This window comes from Jaculus jaculus, chromosome 8, assembly GCF_020740685.1.
Source record: "Jaculus jaculus isolate mJacJac1 chromosome 8, mJacJac1.mat.Y.cur, whole genome shotgun sequence".
Taxonomy (NCBI): domain Eukaryota; kingdom Metazoa; phylum Chordata; class Mammalia; order Rodentia; family Dipodidae; genus Jaculus; species Jaculus jaculus.
In genome coordinates this window covers 70,646,525-70,671,232 of record NC_059109.1, presented here as the reverse complement: position 1 = coordinate 70,671,232, position 24,708 = coordinate 70,646,525, and the positions used below count along the sequence as shown (strand labels likewise).

At 41.4% G+C, this 24,708-nt stretch overlaps 1 protein-coding gene and 1 pseudogene across 1 annotated transcript in view; one reads left to right on the top strand and one right to left on the bottom strand.

Annotated features, from left to right (window-relative positions):
• Ccnb1ip1 (cyclin B1 interacting protein 1) overlaps positions 1–24,708 on the top strand; it is a 33,408-nt gene that overhangs the window by 6,895 nt on the left and 1,805 nt on the right. Inside the window, exons 2-3 of the mRNA XM_004670158.3 lie at positions 17,735–18,065; positions 22,817–23,150. Coding sequence (XP_004670215.1) covers positions 17,769–18,065; positions 22,817–23,150 — 631 coding nt within the window. The 5' untranslated portion in view covers positions 17,735–17,768. The remainder of the gene's footprint in view (positions 1–17,734; positions 18,066–22,816; positions 23,151–24,708) is intronic.
• Positions 286–1,871, bottom strand: LOC101601594 (annotated as a pseudogene).

The following is a 24,708-nucleotide window of genomic DNA, read 5'->3' as shown; positions in this document are numbered from 1 at the left end:
AATGAAACTTTTCTGAGACTTTAAGATTTGTGTCTGAGCATATGGTACAATACTAGCTACATAAAATAGAGAATCCTTTTGAGAGGAATGACTGCATATTGGCTATATCCGCAAGGGAAATGATCTCAATGAGAAGTTCTTCATGTGGCTCTGCACTTTCTGTTAACACAGCAACACTCAAAGTGTACCATTGTGACATTTCATATCAACAAGCAGTGTTACTCTTTATTCTTTGGTTCCTGAAGACAGTGAGTACACGAGTTCAGTTCCTCTTGTATGCCATAATCAGCAGATATTTCTGATGTTTAGCTGAAATTTGGCAACCAAGAAGTTCACCAACTGCTGAAAAATATTCCTATGTTCTAGAAATGATGCTTTCAACTGGCCCATGACCAATAATTCAGTGTATATGCCAGAAGTTTCATTGAGAAAGTATTGACATGTAAAAAGTTTCCAACAAAGACAACTCTATTTTCTCATTCACAGCACACATGTATGCCACAGAACCAATGTTGGTGATCTTAACTAAAGTTGCTTTTGCTAGGTCTTCTTTACTAACACTTTTTACTACTTATACATCATATTCCCAAAACTCAATGCTAGAGATCAACCTGGCAGACCAAATCTTTTGTAATCTCCATAAATATTGTGGAGCAGCTTGTCCGCTTGAGTACTGTCATCTTTGGATGCCATTTCAAGAACTGCTTCAAAACTTTCACAGCCAGGGTTGGAGAAATGGCATAGTGGTTAAGATGTTTGTCTGTGAAGCCTAAGAACCCCAGTTCAGTTCCCCAGGACCCACAAAGCCAGATGCACAAGGGGGCACGTGCATCTGGAGTTTTTTTGTAATGATTGGAGTCCCTTGTGTGTCCATTCTCTCTCTCTGCCTCCCCCTCCTTCAAATAAATAAAAAAATAAAGACACAAGCCACCATTCCTGCCTTTAAAAAACAAAAAACTTTCACAGCCAGTCAGTAAACTGCATAAACCAAGAAAGGAACTCCATCAAAGCCTTGTTCAGTCACCTTTTTCTCCCCAGTGCTCAGGAGGCAGAGATAGGAGGATCATTGAATTTGAGGCCAACCTGGGACCAGTCAGTCTTTTATAGTTGTCTTTGGAATGGGCAGCTAAAATACTGATTTCTGACCTAATGTTCACAACCAGGAGCAGGTAGAGATCATCCAGGTTGAAAGACATCTTTTGGCATTGCTCAGGTTCTGAGGCATTAGCAAAATAATAGCGTTTTGCTTGCCTCTTGAAACTGACAGAATCTATTCAGCAAGCTCTGTATGAGGCAGCCAAATTCATCCAGTTTGTGCAGGTGGAGGTTTCTAATTGTGTGAAAATCTTTTTTCAAATTTGTAAGCACCACCTCCTGTAGTGCACAGCACCATTTGTAATATGGAGAAGTTTTTATTTCTTCCTATTTGGATAAAGTAGGCAGGTCCTGGGTTGGACTGGTAAAGAGCATATTCCCTCTTCAGCCAGTGTGTGTCAAATCCTTCAATTCAAGGTGTACATCCTGAATGTTGGTGAAGCCCTATGCCACATTAGAAGTCAAATATTTCAGAATACTTTTCTAACCTTCAACTTTTTTTCTTTCTTTCTTTTCTTTTACTTTTTTCTTTTTCTTTCTCTTTTTTTGATTTTTCGAGGTAGTCTTTTATTCTAGCTCAGGCTGACCTGGAATTCACTGTGTAGTCTCAGGGTGGCCTGGAACTCATGATGATCCTCCTACCTCTGCCTCCCGAGTCCTGGGATTAAAGTTGTGCCACCATACCTAGCTAAACTCTCAACTTCTTGTTCTTCCTCTGTGGTGATATCAATAGGTTTAAAGTATGAGCATTTTTCTAGAGTTCCCCCAATGTCCATGTCCAGCTTCTTTTTTAAAATAAAGTTTTTTTATATGAGAGAGAATTGGCACATCAGGGCCTCTAGCCACTGCAGTTGAACACTAGATGCGTGCACTACCTTGTGTGCATGTGTGACCTTGTGTGCTTGGGTCACTTTGTGCATTTGGCTGACATGGCACCTAGAGAATTGAAAATGGATTCTTAAGCTTCTCAATCACCTTAAATGCTAAGCCATCTATCCAGTCATTAAAAAAATGTTTTGTTGACCACCTCCCTATATACCTTGTGTACCCTAATCATAATTTCCTCCCACCACTGTACCTTGAACTCTTGATCCTTTTGCCTGTATCTCCTAAGTGGGATTACAGGCATGAGCTAAATGAGTCAGATCAAGTCTGTTGACCTCTGGCCAAGGCAATACTGTTTTCTATCTGTTGTAGGATTTTGGGTCCAGGAAGGGATTAAATTCCATAAAGAGGCAGGAAATCCCAGACCTGTGGACCCTAAATTTTGGATTATCTGGAATAGCAAAGAATTGAAAAAACAGCCCCCAAGAATTTTAAGTCTGTTGAGGGGGGAAAAAAATCACAACTTGTAGTTTATTTAAGGGAGAAATCACAAATTGTGGGGTTTAGAAAACATGCTCTTGTGGAAACATTGCATAGTTTATAAGGTTCATTTAAGAGAAACTGAGGTTTGTGGGGGAAAACTGGAGTAGAGCTGCAAGCATGTGGACTTAGAGAAACAGTCTTTTAAAGAGAAGTTAGAGTAAAGCTGCAAACATGTGGATTTGAGAGAAACTGTGGTTTTTAAAGAGAAATTAAAGTTGCTGGCATGTGGAAAGTAGAATCTAGGAGCTTGTGTAGGGAAACTTAGAAGAAACCACAGATGGTAGATTCAGAAACCAGAGGAAAATCATGCATGCAATCAATGAGAGAAGTTAGGCTAAACTATAAAGCAGAGACAAACTACCAACAGTTTTATGTTCTCTCCACTACCCCCAAGCCTGGCTGGGGGAGTAGGAAGCCAGACACACGTGTGTCCTTATGACCCAAATGAAGAGCAAGATAGGAGGAAGACAAGAGCCTTTATAGGCAAGGGGAAGACTTGATTGGTTGGTAGATTTAGAGGGTGGATCCCCTGGGCCAGCCTGTCCAGGGCCATCTGTCTAGATAGAGTGCTAGACTGGGTGGCAGGGGACATTGTAAACCAGTCTTGATCAGACATGAGTTACATGTGTTTGTTTAATTGATAGCTATTTTTAATTTTTTACTGACAATGTCCATAATTGTAGACAATAACCCATGATAATTCCTTCTCTCTCCCCACTTTTCCCTTTGAAACACTAATCTCCATCATACCCCCCCCCCCAATCAGTCTCTCTTTTATTTTGATGTCATGATCTTTTCTTCCTGTTATGATGGTCTTGTGTAGGTAGTATCAGGCACTGTGAGGTCATGGATATCCAGACCATTTTGTGTCTGGAGGAGCATGTTGTAAAAAGTCCTACCCTTCTTTTGGGTCTTACATTCTTTCTGCCACCTCTTCTGCAATGGACCCTGAGACTTGGAAGGTGTGACAGAGATATGTTAGTGCTGAGCACTACTCTGTCACTTCTTCTCAGCACCATGGTGCCTTTTGAGACAACCCAAGGTCACTAAGAGAAGGTTCTCTAACCAAAAGTGACAGTAATATTAATATATGGATATGAACATTAAGAGAAGTGCTTACTAGGCAGTTTGGTGAGCATAGTATATACATTTAGCCAGATAACATAAGATATTACACCCCTATGGCTCATGACTACCCCTGCTGAAGGTTTTCAGATTCAAGGATGTATTCTGTCCCATGGAGTGGGCCTCCAGCCAAATGAGAGAGTGATTGGTGTCCTCCATAACAGACCTGCTACTATTGTACCTGTTGGCTCATTTGGCCTGGTTGGCCAAATATAAGGCTTGCAGTGTCCACTGTTGAATATCTTCACTGGTGATTTCACTCTCTCCCATTGAGCTGCATGCATTGTGGCTTTTTCCAGCTTTCTATCAGCTGTTTTACACAGATGAGGTTTTCAACTAAGCTCCAGCAGGATTTCTCGGTGACCTTGCAGCCCAAGTATGTGTTGTCTTCAGCAATAGGGTCTTAACCATCTATTCCTGGTGGGAATCCAAGAACCTTGGCAATGGCCTGTAATGTTTTGGGGTGTATCAATGACCTCCCTGGCCAACAACTCATTGGATGATATCCCATAGCTGGCACTGAAAAGTTTCAAGTAAAATCTTCTGCGTGTTTCATTGTCTAAAAAAGTAGGTTTCCATATGACTTATTTATGTTATCTTACATTTTGATTAGTCCTCCCTCCTCCTTTCCTTTACTTAATCTCTTCCCCTGACCTCACTTAGGCCATTTCACCACCATTAATTGATTCTTCTCCTTATGTATATACAATACTATCCTATCAAGTACCCCCTCCCTTTCTTTTCCATTTATATTCCCTTTCAAGCTTACTGGCCTCTGCTACCAAGTTTTATTCCTACTCACAAAGATGTCCAATCATATGTAGCTAGGATCCACATACGAAAGAGAACATGTGATGTTTGGCTTTCAGGGTCTGGGTTACCTCACAAGTATAATTTTTTCTAGATCCATCCATTTTTCCTGAATATTTCATAACTTCATTTTTCTTTACTGCTGAGTAGAACTCCATTGTATAAATGTGCCACATCTTCATTATTCACTCATCAGTTGAGGGACATCTAGGCTGGTTCCATTTTCTAGCTATTATTGATAGAGCAGCAATAAAAATGGTTGAGCAAGTATCTCTAAGGTAGTGAGATGAGTCCTGGAAGACATGCCTAGGAGTGGTATAGCTGTGTCATATGGTAAATCTATTTTTAGCTGTCTCAGTGTTGCAGTCCGGTTCGCACGGCTGGTAGAAATCACCCAACCAAGAGCAGCTTCTGGGAAAAAGAGATTTATTTTGGCTTACAGGCTTGAGGGGAAGCTCTACGATGGCAGGGGAAAACGATGGCATGAGCAGAGGGTGGACATAACCCCCTGGCCAACAGAAGGTGGACCACAGCAACAGGAGGGTGTGCCAAATACTGGCATGGGGAAACTGGCTATAAAGCCCATAAGCCCACCCCCAACAATACACTCCCTCCAGGAGGCATTAATTCCCAAATCTCCATCAGCTGGGAACCTAGCATTCACAACACCTAAGTTTATGGGGGACACCTGAATCAAACCACCACATTCCGCCCCTGGCCCCCATAAACTGATAATCATACATGATGTAAAATGCAATGCATTCATCTCATTTTAAAAGTCCCTATAGTTTTTATCAATCCCAAAGATGTTCATACATCCCCATAGTCCAAGATCTTTTAACTGAGCCATAATACCAAAACAACCTCAAAAAACCCATAATGGCACAGAATAAATATTCATACTGCAAAAGATGGCATTGGGCATAGCAAAGAAACATTCAACCAATACAAGATTTAAAACAACTAGGGAAAACATCAAACTCTGTAGCTTCAAGTACAGCAACCCTAGCCAGTGACAAATCTTCAAGTACCATAATTCTAACCAGCAACAAATCTCTGGCATTCCAATTCTGCCCCTCCAGCTAGGCTACTTACAGTCCTGGAAAACTTCATCGGGCGGGCAGCTCCTTGGCAGCCATCTCATGGTCCTGGCATCTCCACTGCAAGCTACAGTTCATCTTCATGGCCCCATGGGGTCTCTATGCAGGCAACCAGCAAACCTGCTTCACACTGCCCATGGCCATTTCCAAAACACAAGACCATATTGCAAACTCAATGACCCTCTTTCCAGCATTTCTTATACTCCACAATACCAGGTAGGGTGCCAATTTGTTAATCCAGGGGGAATAAAGCAGACTTTGAAGAACAGGACACTCCTTGAGCACTCATGCCCCTTCTAAAGAGTCTACATTCTTCTTGTTGCCCCAGCGCAGGTCAGCTAGCCCAGTCTCATAGGTTGTAATCTCAGTTGCAACTGAATGGGCAACAGTTTACCCAAAGATTTTTTTCTGTGCTATATCCCTCTGCTTATACCAATTCATTTCCACGCAAAGCAACCCTGCACAACTTCTCAGGACATGAGCAAAAGAGCAAGCTTCTCACACAAACTGCTAGCCCAGTCCAAGCAAAGCTCTTTCTCACCCTCATAAGCCAAACCTCACAGTCCATAGTTCTTACTGCCTTCAGGTCTTGCAGCTCAGACCAGAATAGTTCATCAAGCTGTACTTACAGCACTGCAAGGCATCTCTTAGGCCAAGGTTTCAACTCTTCCACATTCCTGTTGAAAATCAGCTACAAAAGGCTGAAGCCTCATAGTCAGGTGTCTAGCAGCAATCTCACTCCTCAGTACCACTTTACTGTTGCAGTCCGGTTCGCACTGCTGGTAGAAATCACCCAACCAAGAGCAGCTTCTGGGAAAAAGAGATTTATTTTGGCTTACAGGCTTGAGGGGAAGCTCCATGATGGCAGGGGAAAACGATGGCATGAGCAGAGGGTGGACATAACCCCCTGGCCAACAGAAGGTGGACCACAGCAACAGGAGGGTGTGCCCAACACTGGTATGGGGAAACTGGCTATAAAGCCCATAAGCCCACCCCCAACAATACACTCCCTCCAGGAGGCATTAATTCCCAAATATCCATCAGCTGGGAACCTAGCATTCACAACACCTAAGTTTATGGGGGACACCTGAATCAAACCACCACACTCAGGAACCTCCACAATGATTTCTACAATGGCTGGGCCAGATTTCATTCCCACCAGCAGTGTAGAAGGGTTCCTCTTCTTCTGCATCATTGCTGTGGGTCCCTGTATTATTGGGACCATGGTTCCCCAAAGGCATCCATGCATCCTTGGTGAGTGTGATGAAAGAACCACTTTCAGGAGGCAGTCACTGTGAACAGCTTGTGTATTTGTTAGGGAAATGGGTGTATAAGCAATTGAAAGCTGGAAGACAGTCCTAAGGGGATTGGTGGATTCAAACGTTGCTAGCCAATGCCTAGGGATGTTCATTCCAGCACATAGGGAGAGAGTCAGCTGTAGCACACAGGGAGAGTCAGGTGATCTACATAGTGGTGGGAAGAGGGTGACAGGTGGATGGGTTGTGTTAAGGCTGCTACCTGATAAGGAGTTTCCTGGGCAACTGGCCAAAGGTCACAGGGCTATGGGAAAAGCCTAAACTCAGGTGTGCGGGACTTGGAGAGGGAGTGGCCTCCTATAGCTCGGGGGTCCTTAGCCAACCCTGGCAGCTCAGGCCCATCTCCTGAAGGCTCCAGCCTGTGTCTGGCACTGCCTGACACCTTGCCAGCATTTATGGTCATTTGTTTTCATGATGGTAGCCAATCTGACAGGAGTTAACATGGAATCTCAATGTAGTTTTAATCTGCATTTCCCTTATGGCTAGGGATGTAGGACTTTTTTTTTTTAATTTTACATGCCATCTGTATTTCTTCTTTTGAGGACTCTCTATTTAGTTTCATAGACCGTTTTTAAATTTTGGGTGGTTTGATTTCTTATTTAGTTTTTTTGAGTTCTTTGTATATCCTAGATGTTAACCCTCTGACAGATGTATAGCTGGCAATGATTTTCTCCCATTCTGTAGGTTGCCTCTTTGCTCTATTCACATTGTCCTTTGCTGTACAAAAGCTTTGTAATTTCATGAGGTCCCAGCAGTTGATATGTGGTTTTATTGCCTGAGCAATTGGGGTTATAATCAGAAAGTCTTTGCCAAGACCAACATGTTAAAGGGTTTTCCCTACTTTTTCCTCTAGCAATTTCAAAGTTTCATGTCTGTTATTAAGGTCTTTGATCCATTTGTACCTAATTCTTGTGCATGGAGAGAAATAATGATTTATTTTCATCCTTCTACAGATACATATCCAATTTTCCCAGCACCACTTGCTGAAGAGGCTGTCTTTTTTCCAATGAGTATTTTTGGCATTTTTGTCAAAGATCAGATGGCTATATCTACCTGGACTTGCATATGGGTCCTCTATTCTGTTTCATTGATCTACATGCCTATTTTTGTGCCAGTACTGTGCTGTTTTTGTTACTATGGCTCTATAATATAGTTACAATCAGGTATGGTGGTACCACCAGCCATATTTTATTGTTTAAATTGTTTTAGATATTTGAGGTTTTTTTCTTTTCTTTTTTTGCTTCCACATAAATTTTTGGATTGTGTTTTCTATTTCCCTGAAGAATGCCATTGGATTTTGGATGGGGATTGCATGACATGTGTAGATTGCTTTTGGTATGATTGTCATTTTCACAATATTGATTGTTCCAATCCAGGAACAAGGGATGTCTTTCCATTTTCTTGTGTCTTGTGTAATTTGTCACTTGAGTGTTTTACATTTTTTTATGTTTATTTTAATTTACTTATTTGAGAGTTACAGAGAGAGAAAGAGGCAGATAAATAGTGAATGAGCACACCAGGGCCTCCTCCCACTGCAAATGAACTCCAGACACATGCGGCCCACTTGTGCATCTGGTTTACATGGGTCCTAGGGAATCGAGCCTTGAATGGAGGTCCTTAGCCTTCACAGGCATCTCTCCAGCCCTTGTTTGAATGTTTTAAAGTTTTTATTATAAAGATCCTTCACTTTCCTGGTTAGGTTTATTCCAAGGTACTTTATTTGTTTATTATATTTTTATTTATGATATTTTTGATGCAGTTGTGAATGGGAGTGATTATCTGATTTCATCCTCTGTGTATTTGTTGTTAGCATATAGGAAGGCTTCTGATTTCTGTGTGTTTATTTTGTATCCTGCTACATGGTTACAGGTTAACAGTTTGCTGATAGAGTCTTTAGGGTCTTTTCTGTATAAAATCATATCATCTGCAAATAATGGTAACTTGATCTCTTTCTTTCCAATTTGTATCCTTTTTTATATGTGTCTCTTGCCTTATTGATATGGCTAAGACTTCTAGTACTATATTAAATAAAAGTGGGGGCAATGGACATCCTTGTCTTTTTCTGATTTTAGTGGAAAAGCTTCAAGTTTTTCTCCACTTAGCATTATGTTGGCTGTAGGTTTGTCATAAATATCCTTTATTATGTTGAGCTATGTTCCTTCTATTCCCAGTCTCTGTTGGACTTTGATTATGAAGGGATGTTGGATTTTCTTAAATGCCTTTGAAAACATTTTTAACATATATTTTTATTTATTTACTTAGTAAAGAGAGAGAGAGAAAGAATGGGCATGCTAGGGCCTCTACCCAGTGCAAACGAACTCCAGATGCACGTGCCACCTTGCGCATCTGGCAAATGTAGGACCTGGAGAATCAAACCTGGATCCTTAGACTTCACAGGCTAGTGTCATAACCTCTAAGCCATCTTTCCAGCCCCTTAAATGCTTTTTATGCATCTAAGGAGATGATCATGTGATTTTTGTCCTCCAGTCCATTTATATAATATATTACATTTGTCCTTTTGCATATGTTGAACAATCTCTGCATCTCTGGGATAAAGCCTACTTGATTGGGATGAATGATCTTTCTGATATATTGTATTCTGTTTGCCAATATTTTGTTGAGAATTTTTGCATCTACATTCATGAGGGAGATTGGTCTGTAACTTTATTTATTTATTTTTGTTCTATCTTTGTCTGGTTTTGTTATCAAGGTGATGCTGGCTTCATAGAAGGAGTTTGATTCTCTTTTCCTCCTCTTATGATGGTCTTGTGTAGGTAGTGCCAGGCACTATGAGGTCATGGATATCCAGGCCATTTTATGTCTGGAGGGAGCACATTGTCAGGAGTCCTACCCTTCCTTTGGTTCTTAAATTCTTTCCACCACCTCTTCTGCATTAGATCCTGAGCCTTGGAAGGTGTGATCGAGATGTTACTTAGTACTCCAGTCACTTCTTTCCAGCACTATGATACCTTCTGAGTCATCCCAATGTCACTGCCATCTGAAAAGAGAAGATTCTTTACCCAAAGTGAGAGTAGCATTAATATAAGGGTATAAATATTAAGAGAAGTGATTACTAGGCAGTTTGATAAGCATAGTATATACCTTTTTCCAGACATCAGCAGATGTTACACCCGTAGGGCTCATGACTACCCCTGTTTTAAGTTTTCAGTATCAGGGATGTGTTTCCCCCCATGGAGCGGGCCTTCAGTCCAATTGGAGGGCCGTTGGTTTCCACCATGACAGATGTGCCACCATTGCACCCGTTGGCTCATTTGGGCTGGCTGGCCAATTATGAGGCTTGCAGTGTCCACTGTTGAGTATCTTCACTGTTGGTATCTTTTTCTACCATTGAACTACATGTAGGATGGCTTCTTCCAGCTTTCTGTCAGCTGGTCTACATGGAGGAGGTTATCAGCTCAGTTCTAGCAGGATTTCTCAGTGGCCTTGCAGCCCAAGTATGTGGTGTCTTCAGCAATAGGGTCTTACCATCTATTCCTGGTGCGAAACCAAGTGCTTTGGCAATGGCCTATAATGTTTTGAGGGCATCAGGAACCTCCCTGGCCAACAACTCACAGGAAGTAGTGTATTGTTTAATTTCCATGATTTTGAGTATGCTCTATAGCTTTTCTAGCTGTTGATTTGTAGTTTAATCCCATTGTGATCAGATAGAGTGCAAGGAATTATATCAGTTTTCTGGTATTTGTTAAGATTTTTTTGTGTCCTAATATGTTGTGTATTTTAGAGAATGCTCCATGTGCTGTTGAAAGAATATGTATTCTGTGGCATTTGGATGAAGTATCCTGTATATATCTGTTAGGTCCATTTATTTTATGACTCATTTAGTTCAGATGCATCTCTATTTTTTGCCAGGATGCTGTATCAATTGATGAGAGTTGGGTGTTGATGTCATCCACTAAACTGTGCTTTGTGTTATCTGTGACCTTAGTTCTAATAGCATTTGTTTGATGAAATTGGAAGTCCCTATGTTAGGTGCATATATGCTTAGGATTGTAATGTCCTCTTCTTGGAGATTTCCTTTAATCAATATATAGTGACCTTCCTTATCCTTCCTAACTAATGTTGGTCTGAAGTCTACCCTGTCAGATACTAGGATAGTGACTCCTATGTGTTTTCTAGGCCCATTTGCTTGAAACACCATTTTACAACCTATCACCCTAAGATAGTGTCCATCCTTTGTAGAAAGGGGAGTTTTTTGAAGGCAACAAATTGAAGCATACTTCTTTTTTTTTAAGGTTTTTTTTTTTTTTTTTTTTTTTTTGGTTTTTCGAGGTAGGGTTTCACTCTGGTCCAGGCTGACCTGGAATTAACTCTGTCATCTCAGGGTGGCCTTGAACTCATGGCAGTCCTCCTACCTCTGCTTCCCGAGTGCTGGGATTAAAGGCGTGCGCCACCACGCCCGGCTTTTTTTAAGGTTTTTAAAACATTTTTATTTATTTATTTTTTAAGAGAAAAATCTATATTTTATTTTAAAGATGTGACTGTGTGTTTACATTTTGGAAGAAAAGTGAATATGAAAATGAGTAAGACTCAAGAGTTCAAATTCTATCAAACTTACTCGCCTCATGCAATAATTGCTTTTCCCATTTCAGCTTGGTCCCAAGTTTTAATTATTTCCAGTAAGACTACACCTGTCAAAATAAACACTGAGCGCAATGGCTGGCCATGTCTAGAATGTGGCCACACCACTCTGGAATGACCGTACATGTATAACATTATCTGTCATTGTCTTTAAAACATTTATTTCCTAAATAAATAAAAATAAACAAAAAATTTTTTAAAAAGGAGAGATAGCTTAGCAGTTAAGCGCTTGCCTGTGAAGCCTGAGGACCCCGGTTGGAGACTTGATTCCCCAGGACCCATGTTAGCCAGATGTACAAGGGGGCACACGTGTCTGGAGTTCGTTTGCAGTGGCTGGAGTCCCTGGTGCGTCCATTCTCTCTATCTGCCTCTTTCGCTCTCTGTCTGTCGCTCTCAAATAAATAAACAACAGCAACAAAAATTTTTAAATATTTATTTCCAGAGCCAGGCCTGGTGGTGCATGCTTTTAATCCCAACACTCAGGAGGCAGAGGTAGGAGGATCGCCACAAGTTTGAGGCCACCCTGAGACTCCGTAGTGAATTCCAGGTCAGCCTGGGCTAGAGTGAGACCCTACCTCGAAAAACCAAAAAACAACAACAACAAATTTATTTCCAAGGAGAAAGGAGTGGAGATAGAATGGATGGACCAGGGCCTCTAGTCACTGCAAATGAACTCCAGATGCATGCACTAGTTTGTGCATCTGGCTTTATGTGGGTCCTGGGGAATTGAACCTGGGTCATTAGGCTTTACAAGCAAGTGCCTTAACCACCAAGCCATCTCTCCAGCCCTGCTGTTACTTCCTTTGTAAAAGCTTCTCACTCAGAGAATCTGGAGGCTCTACTCCAGAGCCCTGGCATGTGCAGCACAGCTGAGGGACCCACACTTCTGCAGGGGGAGATAGAAAAGGAACAGGGTCCTTCCAACTTCCTTTTTTTTTTTTTTTTTTTTTTTTGAGGTAGGGTCTCTCTTCAGACCAAGCTGACCTGGAAGTAACGATGTAGTCTCTGGGTGGCCTCGAACTTGTGGAGATCCCCCTGCCTCTGCCTCCTGAGTGCTGGGATTAAAGGCATACACCACCATGCCCGGCAAGCATACTGCTTTTTAACCCAGTCTGCAAGCCTATGTCTTTTTGTTGGGGCATTGAGGCCATTGATATTAAGAGTTATTCTTTTTTTTTTTTTTTTTTTTTGAGGTAGGGTCTCACTCTGGTCCAGGCTGACCTGGAATTAAGAGTTATTCTTGAATGGTTTGTGTTTATTTTTGCAATTTTTGTTTTCTTTTATTTCTTCTGGTTTTACCTTTGCTGTCTTGTCCTAACTAGTATTTGAGTATGGTTTGTTTTTTCCAGTTTCCTTATATGTGTGCTTTTCTTTCTCTTGAGCATGGAGGATCCTTTCAAGTATCTTCTGTAGAGCTGGTTTTATCTTCAAATATCTCTTTTGTCTGCTTTTGTTGTGGAATGTCCTTATTTCTCCATCTTTTTGAATGGATAGCTTTGCAGGATAATGTAACCTTGGTTGACAGTTGTTATCTTTCAGAACTTGGAATATATCATTCCAAATCTTTCTGGCTTTTAAAGTTTGTGTTGAGTAATCTGCTGTGATCCCGATAGGCTTGCCTTGTATATGACTTCATTTTTCTCTCTAACTGCTTTCAATATATTTTCTTTGGTTTGTGTGTTTGGTAGTTTAATTATAATATGGCGAGGAGAGGTTCTTTCCGGGTTTTGTCTGTTTGGTGTTCTAAAGGTTTCTTGTATCTGCATTGGCATCTCTTTCCCAATCTGGGAGAAGTTTTCTTCTGTGATTTTATTGAAAACATCTACTATGCCTTTGGAGTGAAATTTTTCTCCTCTACTATACCCTGAATTCTTATGTTTGTTCTTTTCCTACTGTCCCAGATATCTTGAAATTCTTAATCATACTTTCCTATTAGTTTTTCTCTTTGTTGGAGTGTTTTAGATCTGCTACTTGGTCTTCTAGTTTAGACATTCTGTTTTCTCTTTTGTCCATTCTTCTGATGAGGTTTTCTACAGATTTTTTTTTTTATTTGACCGCCCTTTGCATTGCTATAATTTATCACTATTTTTCTTTATTATATCTGTTTCCTCATTTATGTCTTATATTGACCTCTTTATTTCATTAAATTGGTTTCCTGTGTCATCTTTTATTCCTATGATTTCCCCTTTGGTGTCTTTGAACATGTTTATAATCATTCTTTTGAAATCTTTCCCAGGCATTTCCTCTACATCAGTCTCAGTGGAGGTCATTTCTGATGTATTTATACTTTCTGTTGGATTTACATTGTCTTAATTTTTAGTGTTTTTTGTATTATAATGTAGACAATTTTGCATCCTGGATTAATTTAATGTTTGGGTTTTCTATTTATCTGCAGTACTATAAGATGTATCAATCAACGTGATGTTATATATCTTCCGGGTAGGAGCTTAAGGTGCTAGATGTGGCTCTGAAGACTCTCAGAGTAACTATAAAAGTGATGCTAGGTGTTGGGTTTGCCTGCTATGAGAATATTCAAATAGGCTGGGTAGAACAAAATACAGGCAAATTCTAAAATTTAACTAAATAATGTACACATTTAATGAAAAACAGCAAGAGTATTTATGCAAGAGTAGGTATTATGACAAACATATCCTCTAATAACATCAAAGTCCCTAAGGATGTGCGTTGCCTCACAACCTTAATCCTGTCAACTAGGAGGCTGAGATTTCCAGTCTGTAGTGGGTTGCAAGGTCAGCTTGTGACCGAGTGAGTCTTTTCCCCAATGAATGACAGAAGAGGAGACAAAGGCACTGTAAATCAGGAAGCAACAAATGACAAGCCCAAAATATAGTTTATTTCAGAATGGTAAATCTGATCATCCATCAGATTTAACATACAATTTACCCTGACATGGAAGGTGCAATTAGAGCTTCTGATGCAAGCCTATTTACCAGGCTTTTTTGGTGGGTACTGACATGGTGTAATCCTAGTTATCTTTTTGGATGGCTTTGGTCTTAGTTATGTTGCATGCCTGCTTGGGTCCTGCTTTGCTGTGCTGTGGGCTCAAATATGCTGGGTCACTGCTCTGATCTCCTGTGCCTTGTGCTGGGTAGGTGAGTTCCCTTCTCCAGGTCTCTGATACTTGCTGGAGCTTGCAGTGGTACTGGTGGTAGGGGAGGCTGTGGATGGTGGCTAACGTTCTCCTGCTGGTCTTTGTGATCCTCTTCCTCGTGAGCCACTTTGATCCTTTCACGTTTCTTGAGCTTGCGAGAATGCTGGTGTGAGAGGAAAATCTCACTTGCCTGGCAGCCATGCGGACCTGGTACCACCACTGCTGGAGCCGCTTCTGCCTGCTTATGTGGCCCTAGATGCTCTGGATCTCTTCTACTTCTTTGCTGTAGTTGATAATTTCTTATACACCTTCACTTTTTAGAAGAAGAGTGTACTTTTGTTAATTTCTTCCTTGCTTTTTCCCTTTTTCTCTCCTAGGATGCTGGTTATCCCCATATGGATTGTGGGGGTAGCCATCAATTATGGGGAAGGGGCAATGTCTTTGTGTGTAATGTCCCAACTTGTGGCTCTAAAAATCTCTCTGCCACCTCTTCTGCAAATTTACCTGAACTAAGTTGGGTTCCTTTTAGGTCTACTTCAGTGACAGGCTCTTGGGAGCCTCTGTGTTTCTGGATGTCTGATTTGGTAGGAGATGAGATCCATTTTTGTGGAGGCCTGTGGGGTGGCATCTCATAGTTCTCTTTGAGCCTCAATCCCTAACTGAAACTACCTAAACAACAAGATACCTTTCTCCTATCCTCCTTCAATAGGAACCAGGGAGAAGCCTAGCTGAAAGACTGAAGACAGAAGGGAATTGTTCCCCTTGTCCTCCTGAAAAGGGGAGGGGAGATGGAGAGAATCTCCTTCATAGAAAAATTTCCAGGTGCCTCTGAGAAGGCACACACTCCTGTGGAAAGCAAAGCAGGAGAGCCCAAGCCACAGGATCCTTTCACATTCACATAGGGTGTTGATAAAAACTGAGAATGTAAAGGATTCAGGGTTTAAAGAGTGATCACACATGTAAGAAAGCATGTAACAAAGTGAGAAAGCACTCAAAAATAGACAAAAAGGTACCTGGACAAGAAGAAATCCAGCCTTCTCAGCCAGGCTAGGAACAGGAAGCGCTTACCAAAGCCAGGACAAGGACCAATAGGCACCAGGAGAATGAATAGCCAAAAGATTTACACACACATGCCAGGCCCTTTTATGGATTAAACATCCAATTAAGTTGAGCCTCATCATCAGACTCAGGTGTAAGGGAAAGACCTGGTTGGTTGGGGAACTCAAGGACCTGCCTTAGGAGGGACCAGCTCACCCAGGCGTGCCAGGTCTGGCAAAGGTTGAAGCTTCAGCAGGAATCTGTTGCTGAGGAATTTCTTGCAGCCATCTTTTAAAATATTTTTTGTTGTTGTTGTTTATTTATTTGTTTGAGAGCAACAGACAAGAGAGAAAGAGGCAGATAGAGAGAGAGAGAGAAAAAAAAATGGGCGTGCCAGGGCCTCCAGCCACTGCAAACGAACTCCAGACGTGTGTGTTCCCTCGTACATCTGGCTAATGTGGGTCCTGGGGAATGGAGCCTTGAACCGGGGTCCTTAGGCTTCATAGGCAAGTGCTTAACTGCTAAGCCATTTCTCCAGCCCAGCTTGCAGCCATCTTTAGTAGACTGGACCAGATACAGGTTCTAGTCATGCCAGAGCAGGCAAGGTTCTCTTTGGACCTTTGTCCCTACTGACTGCCTATTAAAAAAAAAAAAAATTGGGGCTGGAGTTTGTTTGTGGTGGCTGGAGGCTCTGTTGTGCCTGTTCTCTGTCTCTCTGTCAAATAAATAAAATATTTTTAAAGGGTTGGAGAGATGGCTTAACAGTTAAGGTACTTGCCTGCAAAGCCAAAGGACTCTGGTTTGATTCCCCAGGACCCACATAAGCCAGATGTACAAGGAGAGAGAGAGAGAGAGGGAGAGAGAATGAGAATGGGCACACCAGGGCATCTAGCCATGGCAAAGAATTCCAGATGCATGTGTCCCTTGTGTATCTGGCTTACATGGGTCCTGGGGATTCAAACCTGGGTCCTTTGGCTTTGCAGGCAAACACCTTAGCCACTAAGCCATTTCTCCAACCCTAAGAAATTAAAAATCCATCTTTCTCCTGTTTTTGCTCCACTCCCACTTTCCTTTCTCTTTTTTCTCCTCCTTACTCTTTGCCCTTTTTCCTTTGTCTTTTCCCCTCTCTTATCTATTCTGTCTCCACAATATTCTCCTTCCTTCCTTCTCCATAGTATCTTGCTTTATGCCATAGGCTAGCATTAAACTTCTTGTCCTTTTGCCCCATACTCCAAAGTGCTGAAATTAGAGTCTTACTTACGCAACATGCTTTAAAATTTGTTTTTTCCCAAAGTAGAGTCTCACTCTAGTCCAGGCTGATCTAGAACTCATTCAGTAGTCCCAGGCTGGCCTGAAACTCACAGAGATCCTCCTACCTCTGCCTCCTGAGGGCTGGGATTAAAGGTGTGCATCACCACACCCTTATCTTTTAATTGTGTAAAAGTTCTTAAACTTTTTCCATGTGCATACTATTTTGACCTTAATAGGATTGAGAGCAATTGAACTTTTTTTTTTAAATGAGAGAGAGAGAGAAAGAGAGAGAGAGAGAAAAGAGAGAATTGGTCCCAGGACCTCTGTCCACTGCAATTGAACTCCAAACATGTGTGCCACCTTGTGTGTATGTGTGACCTTGTATCACATCTGGCTTGCATGGGATCTGGGGAGTCAAACATGGGTCCTTAGGTTTTGCAGGCAAGTGTCTTAACTGCTAAGCCATCTCTTCAGCCCACAATTGGATTTTTAACTTTTCCTTAATTTCTTTTTTCCATGACCCTTGTACAAAATCGAACATGAAATTGTTGAGAGGCTGAAATCAATATACTAAATGCAGGAATGGAGATGGCTTGGCAGTTGAGGAGCATGCCTGCAAAGCCAAAAGATGCAGGTTTGATTCCCCAGTACCCACGTAAGTCCAATGCACAAGGTGACACATGTATCTAGAGTTCATTTGCTGTGGCCTAGAGGCCCTGGTGCACCCATTCTCTATCTCTATCTGGCTCTTTCTCTCTTTATCTTTCTAATAAATAAATAAATATTAAAAATATACTAAATGTAATTTAGTTTTTTATTGTTATTGTTTTATAACATAAAAACCCATGTTTTATTTTTTGATATTAATTTTTTATTCATTGTCATTTGACCTATCTCCTCTTTCATGTACCCCTCATTAGGACTCATCATCATCTCGAGACCTGGTTATCAGTCATGTCTTTGTGTGAAGACATGCTGCTTTGTAATTATCGGAAGTGTCGAATCAAACTCTCTGGTTATGCGTGGGTCACTGCTTGCTCTCACATCTTTTGTGATCAGCATGGCAGTGGTGAATTTAGTCGTTCACCAGCTATCTGCCCTGCCTGCAATAGTACCCTTTCTGGGAAGCTAGATATTGTTCGCACAGAACTCAGTCCATCAGAGGAGTATAAAGCTATGGTATTAGCAGGACTGCGACCAGAGATTGTGTTGGACATTAGTTCCCGAGCACTGGCCTTCTGGACATATCAGGTTAGTGCTCAGCCTTGTGCTTGCTAGGCAAATACTCTACCATTGCGCTAAATTTCCAACCCTATTATGTAGGATTTCCTATTATTTTTTGGTGCAAAAATAAAGTAATACCACACCAGTTGAAGTTGGTAGGGTGGGACTAGGCATGGTAGCACATACCTTTAGTCCAAGCACTTGGGAGGCAGAGATAAAAGGATGGCCATGAGTTCAAGCCCAGTTTGGGACTACATAGTGAATTCCAGGTCAGCCTGAGCTAGAGTGAGACCATGAGTTTAAGGCCAGTCTGGGGTTACAGAGTGAGTTCCAGGCAAGCCTGACTAGAGTGAGAATCTACCTGAGAACACACACATACACAAAACAACAATTAAATTCAACAACAAAAAAATGATTTAAAAAATAGGGGAAAAGTGCAGGGAGTGGTGGCACACACCTTTAATTCCAGGACTAGGGAAGCAGAGGTAGGAGGATTGCTATGAGTTTGAATCCAGCCTTGGACTCCAGTGAGTCAGCCTGGGCTAGTGTGAGATCCTACCTTAGGGGGAAAATAAAAGCAAGTAATTAATTCTCTTTATAAAACACTACAATTCTCCAGTACCCATAAAAAGCCAGATGCAAAAAGTGGCACATATCTCTGGAGTTTGTTCGTAGCAAATGGAGGCCCTGGCTCACTCATTCTCCCTGTCTTTCTTCTGTCTCTCTGCTTGCAAATTAATAAATAAATATTAAAAATTCTCCCTCCCTCCCCTCTCTGTCTTTCTCACTCTCTCTTTCTGTGTGCCTCTCTCAAATAATTTTTTTTCTTTTTTTTTAAATTTATTTATTTGAGAGCGACAGACACAGAGAGAAAGACAGATAGAGGGAAAGAGAGAGAGAATGGGCATGCCAGGGCTTCCAGCCTCTGCAAACGAACTCCAGACACGTGCGCCCCCTTGTGCATCTGGCTAACGTGGGACCTGGGGAGCCAAGCCTCGAACCAGGGTCCTTAGGCTTCACAGGCAAGCGCTTAACTGCTAAGCCATCTCTCCAGCCCACAAATAATATTTTTTTAAAAAATAATTTTTTTGGTTTTTTTACATAGGATTTGGGGATTGAACTCTGGCACTCCAGCTTGTGCAATAAGTACTTATCTACTGAGCCACCAGCCTGAGGTTTCTGATTTTAGTAAAGTCTTATAAATTATTATCTTTTAGCTGGGCATGGTGGTACATGCCTTTAATCTCAACACTCAGGAAGCAGAGGTAGGAGTATCACCATGAGCTTGAGGTCACCCTGTGACTACATAGTGAATTCCAGGTCAACCTGAGCTAGAGTACGACCCTATCTCAAAAATCCAAAAAGAAAAAAATATTATTTGAGAGAGAGAGAGTGAGAGAGAGAGAAAATCGAGTGCCAAGGCCTCTAGCCACTGCAAACAAACTCCAGATGCATGCACCCCTTGTGCATCTGGCTTATGTGGGTCCTGGGGAATCAAATCTGGGTCCTTTGGCTTTGCAGCAAGTGCCTTAACTGCTAAGCCATCTCTCCAGCTCTAAATTATTATTATTTTAAAAATATTTTTATTATGAGAGACAGATGGAGAAAGAGAGGGAGAAAGAAAGAGGAAGAGGGAGGGGGAATATGTGTGCCCCAGTGCCTCCTGCCACTGCAAGTGTACTTCAGAAGCATGTGCCACTTTCTGCATCTGGCTTTATGTAGGCACTGGGGAATCAAAACTGGGTCACCAGCCTTTTGCAAGTGTCTAACTGCTGAGCCATCTCTTCAGCCCATTATAAATTATTTTTTATGTTCTTTTTTTTTTTTTTTTTTTTGAGATAGGGTCTTGCTCTAGCCCAAGCTGACCTAAAATTCACTATGTAGTCTCAGGCTAGCCTCAAACTTACAGAAATTCTCCCACCTCATCCTCTTGAGTACTGGCATTAAAGGTGTGTACCACCATGTCCAGCATAATTTTTTTTTGTTTTTTGTTTTTTCGAGGTAGGGTCTCACTCTAGCCAGGCTGACGTGGAATTCACTATGGAGTCTCAGGGTGGCCTCGATCTCACTGCAATCCTACCTCTGCCTCCTGATTGCTGGGATTAAAGGCGTGTGCCACTATGCCCAGCTTAAGCATAATTTTTTTTATTTTTTAATTTTTTTAAGCATAATTTTTTAAATAAATAATTTAAAAATATTTATTTGAGAGAGGGAGGGAGAGAGAGAGAGAAGAGGCAGTGAGTGAGAGAGGAGAAAGAATGGCTGAGCCAGGGCCTCCAGCCATTGCAGGTGAACTCCAGATGCATGCTCCACCTTGTACATCTGGCTTATGTGGGTATTAGGGAATCAAACTTGGATCCTTAGGCTTCGCAGACAAGTGCTTTAATTGCTAAATAATCTGTCTAACCCAAATTATTTTTTTATGAATGGAAGCTTTGGTGTTGTCTATAAAGCCACTACCAAATTCAAGTTCATCTAGATATTCCCTTATTTTTATCTCTTGGGAGCTTTACAGATTTTCATTTTACATTAGATTTGTTATTCATTTTGAATTAATGTTTTGAAGGGCATAAAGTTTGTGTCTACATTCATTGGGGCTTGTCGCTTATCTTTTTTTCAAATATTTTCTTTTTATTTATTTATTTGGGATACAGAGAGAGAAAAGGAGAGAGAGAGAGAGACAGACAGACAGACAGATAGAATGGGTACACCAGTGCCTGTCACCACTGCAAACTCCTGACACTTGTGCCCCCATGTGGGCACTGGGGAATTGAACCTGGGCCCTTAGGCTTCATAGGCAAGTGCCTTAACCACTATGCCATCTCTCTAGCCCTTATCGCTTATCTTGACTAAAAGAAAGACTGAAGGCTTGAGGGCTCTTGCAAGGCTGCCACTGGCCTACACGACTGCTTGCTCAGGACCAGCTTGGCCCTAATTGTTTTTAAAAATTACTTGTCTGCTCCCAACCCCAACAAAGATTGACTGCTATTTTCACTACTCATAATCCACAACCCTTTGTGAATACCAGCAATTCCACCCAGGAGGGTCCTCCCTCATCAGGAGGAGGGAAATGGTACTAACAAATGATAGGCCCATACAAAGTTGTCTTTTGAGATTTTCATACATATAACATTTTGATTATATATGTACCCCAGATCTCCCTCCCTTAACCTCCTCAGTCTCACTGTACTTCTTTTTTTCTCATCACTTCCAGTGGCTATGATGTGAAAGAGAAAGATTTTTCCTTCCCTGGCAGCTGTAACTTTTCATTAACTCATTAGGGAGATGAGTGGCCTACCAGGCTCCTCCCCTATCCATAACAGTGTTTTCTGAACCCATCATGTACAGGTTTTGTGCAGATAACCACCAATTGTGTGGTTCCATGCTCTCAGTGTTCTCTGAACCCTGGAAGGAATGATGTGTATGGGCTATATAGAGCCAAACACTCAAAAATCACTTCAGCACTTGATCCCTTATAATTCTTTTTTTTTAAAGTTAATTAATTAATTCATTGAAAATTTTCATTTATTTATTGGAGAGAGAGAGAGACAAAATGGGTACAACAAGAGCCTCTAGCCACTGCAAACAAATTCCAGAAACATGTGCCACCTTGTGCATCTGGCATGGGTCCTGCAGAATTGAACCTGGGTCCTTTGGCTTTGCAGGCAAGCACCTTAATTGCTAAGCCATCTCTCTAGCCCTCACCCCACTTTGTTTTTTGTTTTTGTGAGGTAGGGTCTTCTCTAGTCCAGGCTGACCTGGAACTCACTATGTAGCTTGGCCTCTAAGTCACAGCAATCCTCCTGCCTCATCCTCCCAAGTGCTGGGATTAAAGGTGTGTACCATCATACTCAGCCAAATATATATTTGTTCAAAAAGCTGCTGAGGTGGGGGGCTCGGTGTGGTGGCTGCAAGCTGCAATCCCAGCACTTGGGAGGCAGAGGTAGGAGGATTGCCGTGAGTTGAAGGCCACCCTGAGACTACATAGTGAATTTCAGGTTAGCTTGAGCTAGAGTGAGACTCTACCTCGAAAAGCCAAAAAAAAAAAAAAAAAAAAAAAAAAAAGCTTTTTGGGGGCTAGAGATATGACTTACAGCTAAGGCACTGCCCGCAAAGCCTAAGGGCCTAGGTTATACTCCCCAGAACCCAAATAAACCAGATGCATATAGTGGCACATGTGTGTGGAATTTGTTTACAGTGGCTAGAGGCCCTAGTGTGCCCCCCCTTTCATAAATAAGACAAATAAAATAATAAAAATAGCTTTCATGACTGAAGCTGAGTACTTGTATTTATATATATATAAATATATATTTATATATATAAATACTATATATATATATATATATGTATATATATATATATATATATATATATATATATATATATATAGTATATTTTTTTGTGTGTGTGTGTTTTGAAGTAGGATCTCACTCTAGCCCAGGCTGACCAGGAATTCACTATGTAGTTTAAGCATGACCTTGAACCTACCTCTACCTCACCAGTGCTAGGATTAAAGACATGTGCTACCATGCCTGGCTACCTCCTTTTTTAAAAATTTTATTTATTTATTTGCAAGTAGAGAGAGATCGAAGAGGGAAGAGAATGGATGCGCTAGGGCCTCTAGCCACTGCAAACAACCTCCAGATTGATGTGCCATTTGGTGCATCTGGCTTCATGTGGGTTCTGAGGAATTGCACTCCAGTCATTAGGCTTTGCAGGCAAATGTCTTAACTTCTGAGCTATCTCTCCAGCCCCTTAAAACCCTTTTGTTGGGACAGGTACATCAGGAACGTCTCTACCAAGAATATAATTTCACTAAGGCTGAGAGCCGTCTGAAACAGATGGAGAAGATATACACTCAGCAAATACAAAGCAAGGATGTAGAATTGACCTCTATGAAAGGGGAGATTACTTCTATGAAGAAAGTGCTAGAAGAATACAAGAAAAAGTTTAGTGACATCTCTGAGAAACTTATGGAGCGCAATCGCCAGTATCAAAAGCTCCAAGGCCTCTATGATAGCCTTAGACTACGAAATCTCACTATTGCTAACCAAGAAAATACATTTGAACCATCTATGATTGCACAGTCTGGTGTCTTTGGATTTCCATTAGGTAAGAAAGGACACGCAACATCAAATATTCTTTTTTTAAATTTTTTTGTTTACTTTATTTATTTATTTGAGAGCAACAGAGAGAAAGAGGCAAAGACAGAGAGAGAGAGAGAGAGAGAGAGAGAATGGGTGTGCCAGGGCCTCCAGCCACTGCAAACGAAATCCAGATGTGGGCATCCCCTTGTGTATCTGGTTAACGAGGGGCCTGGGGAATTGAGCCTTGAACCGGGATCCTTAGGCTTCACAGGCAAGTGCTTAACTGCTAAGCCATCTCTCTAGCCCCAAATACTCTTGTTAAAATTTATTTATTTATTTGACAGAGAAAGAGGGAGAGAGAGAGAATGGGTGTGCCAGGGCTTCCAGCTACAGCAAACCAACTCCAGACGTGTGCGCCCCCTTGTGCATCTGGCCAATGTGGGTCCTGGGGAATCGAACCTGGGTCCTTTGACTTTGCAGGCAAAAGCCTTAACTGCTAAGCCATCCCTCCAGCCCTAAATATTCTTATTTTTTGTATGTGTATGATGCATGTGTGTGTGTACACACATGTTCATGTGTGAGTATAGGAGCGTGTGTGTAGCACAACATGCTTGTGTAGGTCAGACAACAATTTTCAGTTTTCAGTCCTCATCGTTCACAGTACTTGAGGCAGTGTCTTTCACTATTTCCTGCTTCATTGTGTGAGCCTGTTGGTCCACAGCCCTGGCTGATTCTTCTTTCTCTGCCGCTGTAGGTGTATTAAGATTACAGGTGTTTTTTTACAGTGTTCAACTTTTACATGGGTTCTGAGGATCCAAATGTGGGTCTTACTGACTTAGTTTTTGCATATCTCCAAGCAGTCCTAGGAGACTCCGAGGGTTTAGAGAGATTCTCCTATCTCAGCCTTCCTAGTGCTGTGATTAAAGGCTTATGCCACCATGCCCATAAGTGTTCAATTAAAACATATGTATTTATTTGAAAGCAGAAAGAGACAAAGACAGTGGGTGTACCAGGGCTTCCAGTTGCTGCAAATGAATTCCAGACACATGTAACACCTTGTGCATCTGGCTTTATGTGGGCACTGGGGAATTGAACCTGGATCCTTAGGCTTTATAGGCAAGTGCCTTAACTGCTGAGCAATCTCTTCAGCCCCTCATTATGCAGTTAAAAATATTTTATATATTTATTTGCAAGCAGAGCGATAGGGAGATAGAGAGAATAGGCCTGTCAAGGTCTCCAGCTGCTGCAAACTCACTCCAGATACATGTGTCACTCTGTGCATCTGGCTTTAAGTGAGTACTGTGGAATCAAACCTGGGTCATTAGGTTTTGCAGGTAAGCACCTTAACTGCTGAGCAATCTTTCCAGTCCCAATATTCAGTTTTTGATATTTATTATAGGCAGAAGAAAGGTTCAATACTAGGAAATGATGTAGAATAGGAATGAGGTCATTTAATGAGGGTTATCAGATGTAAGAATTAAAACAAAGTTTCTAAGTTACTTGCACACTGTAGTTTAGTCAAAAAATTCTAAACAATTATTGTTGATTTTTAAAAAATATATTTTATTTACTTATTTATTTGA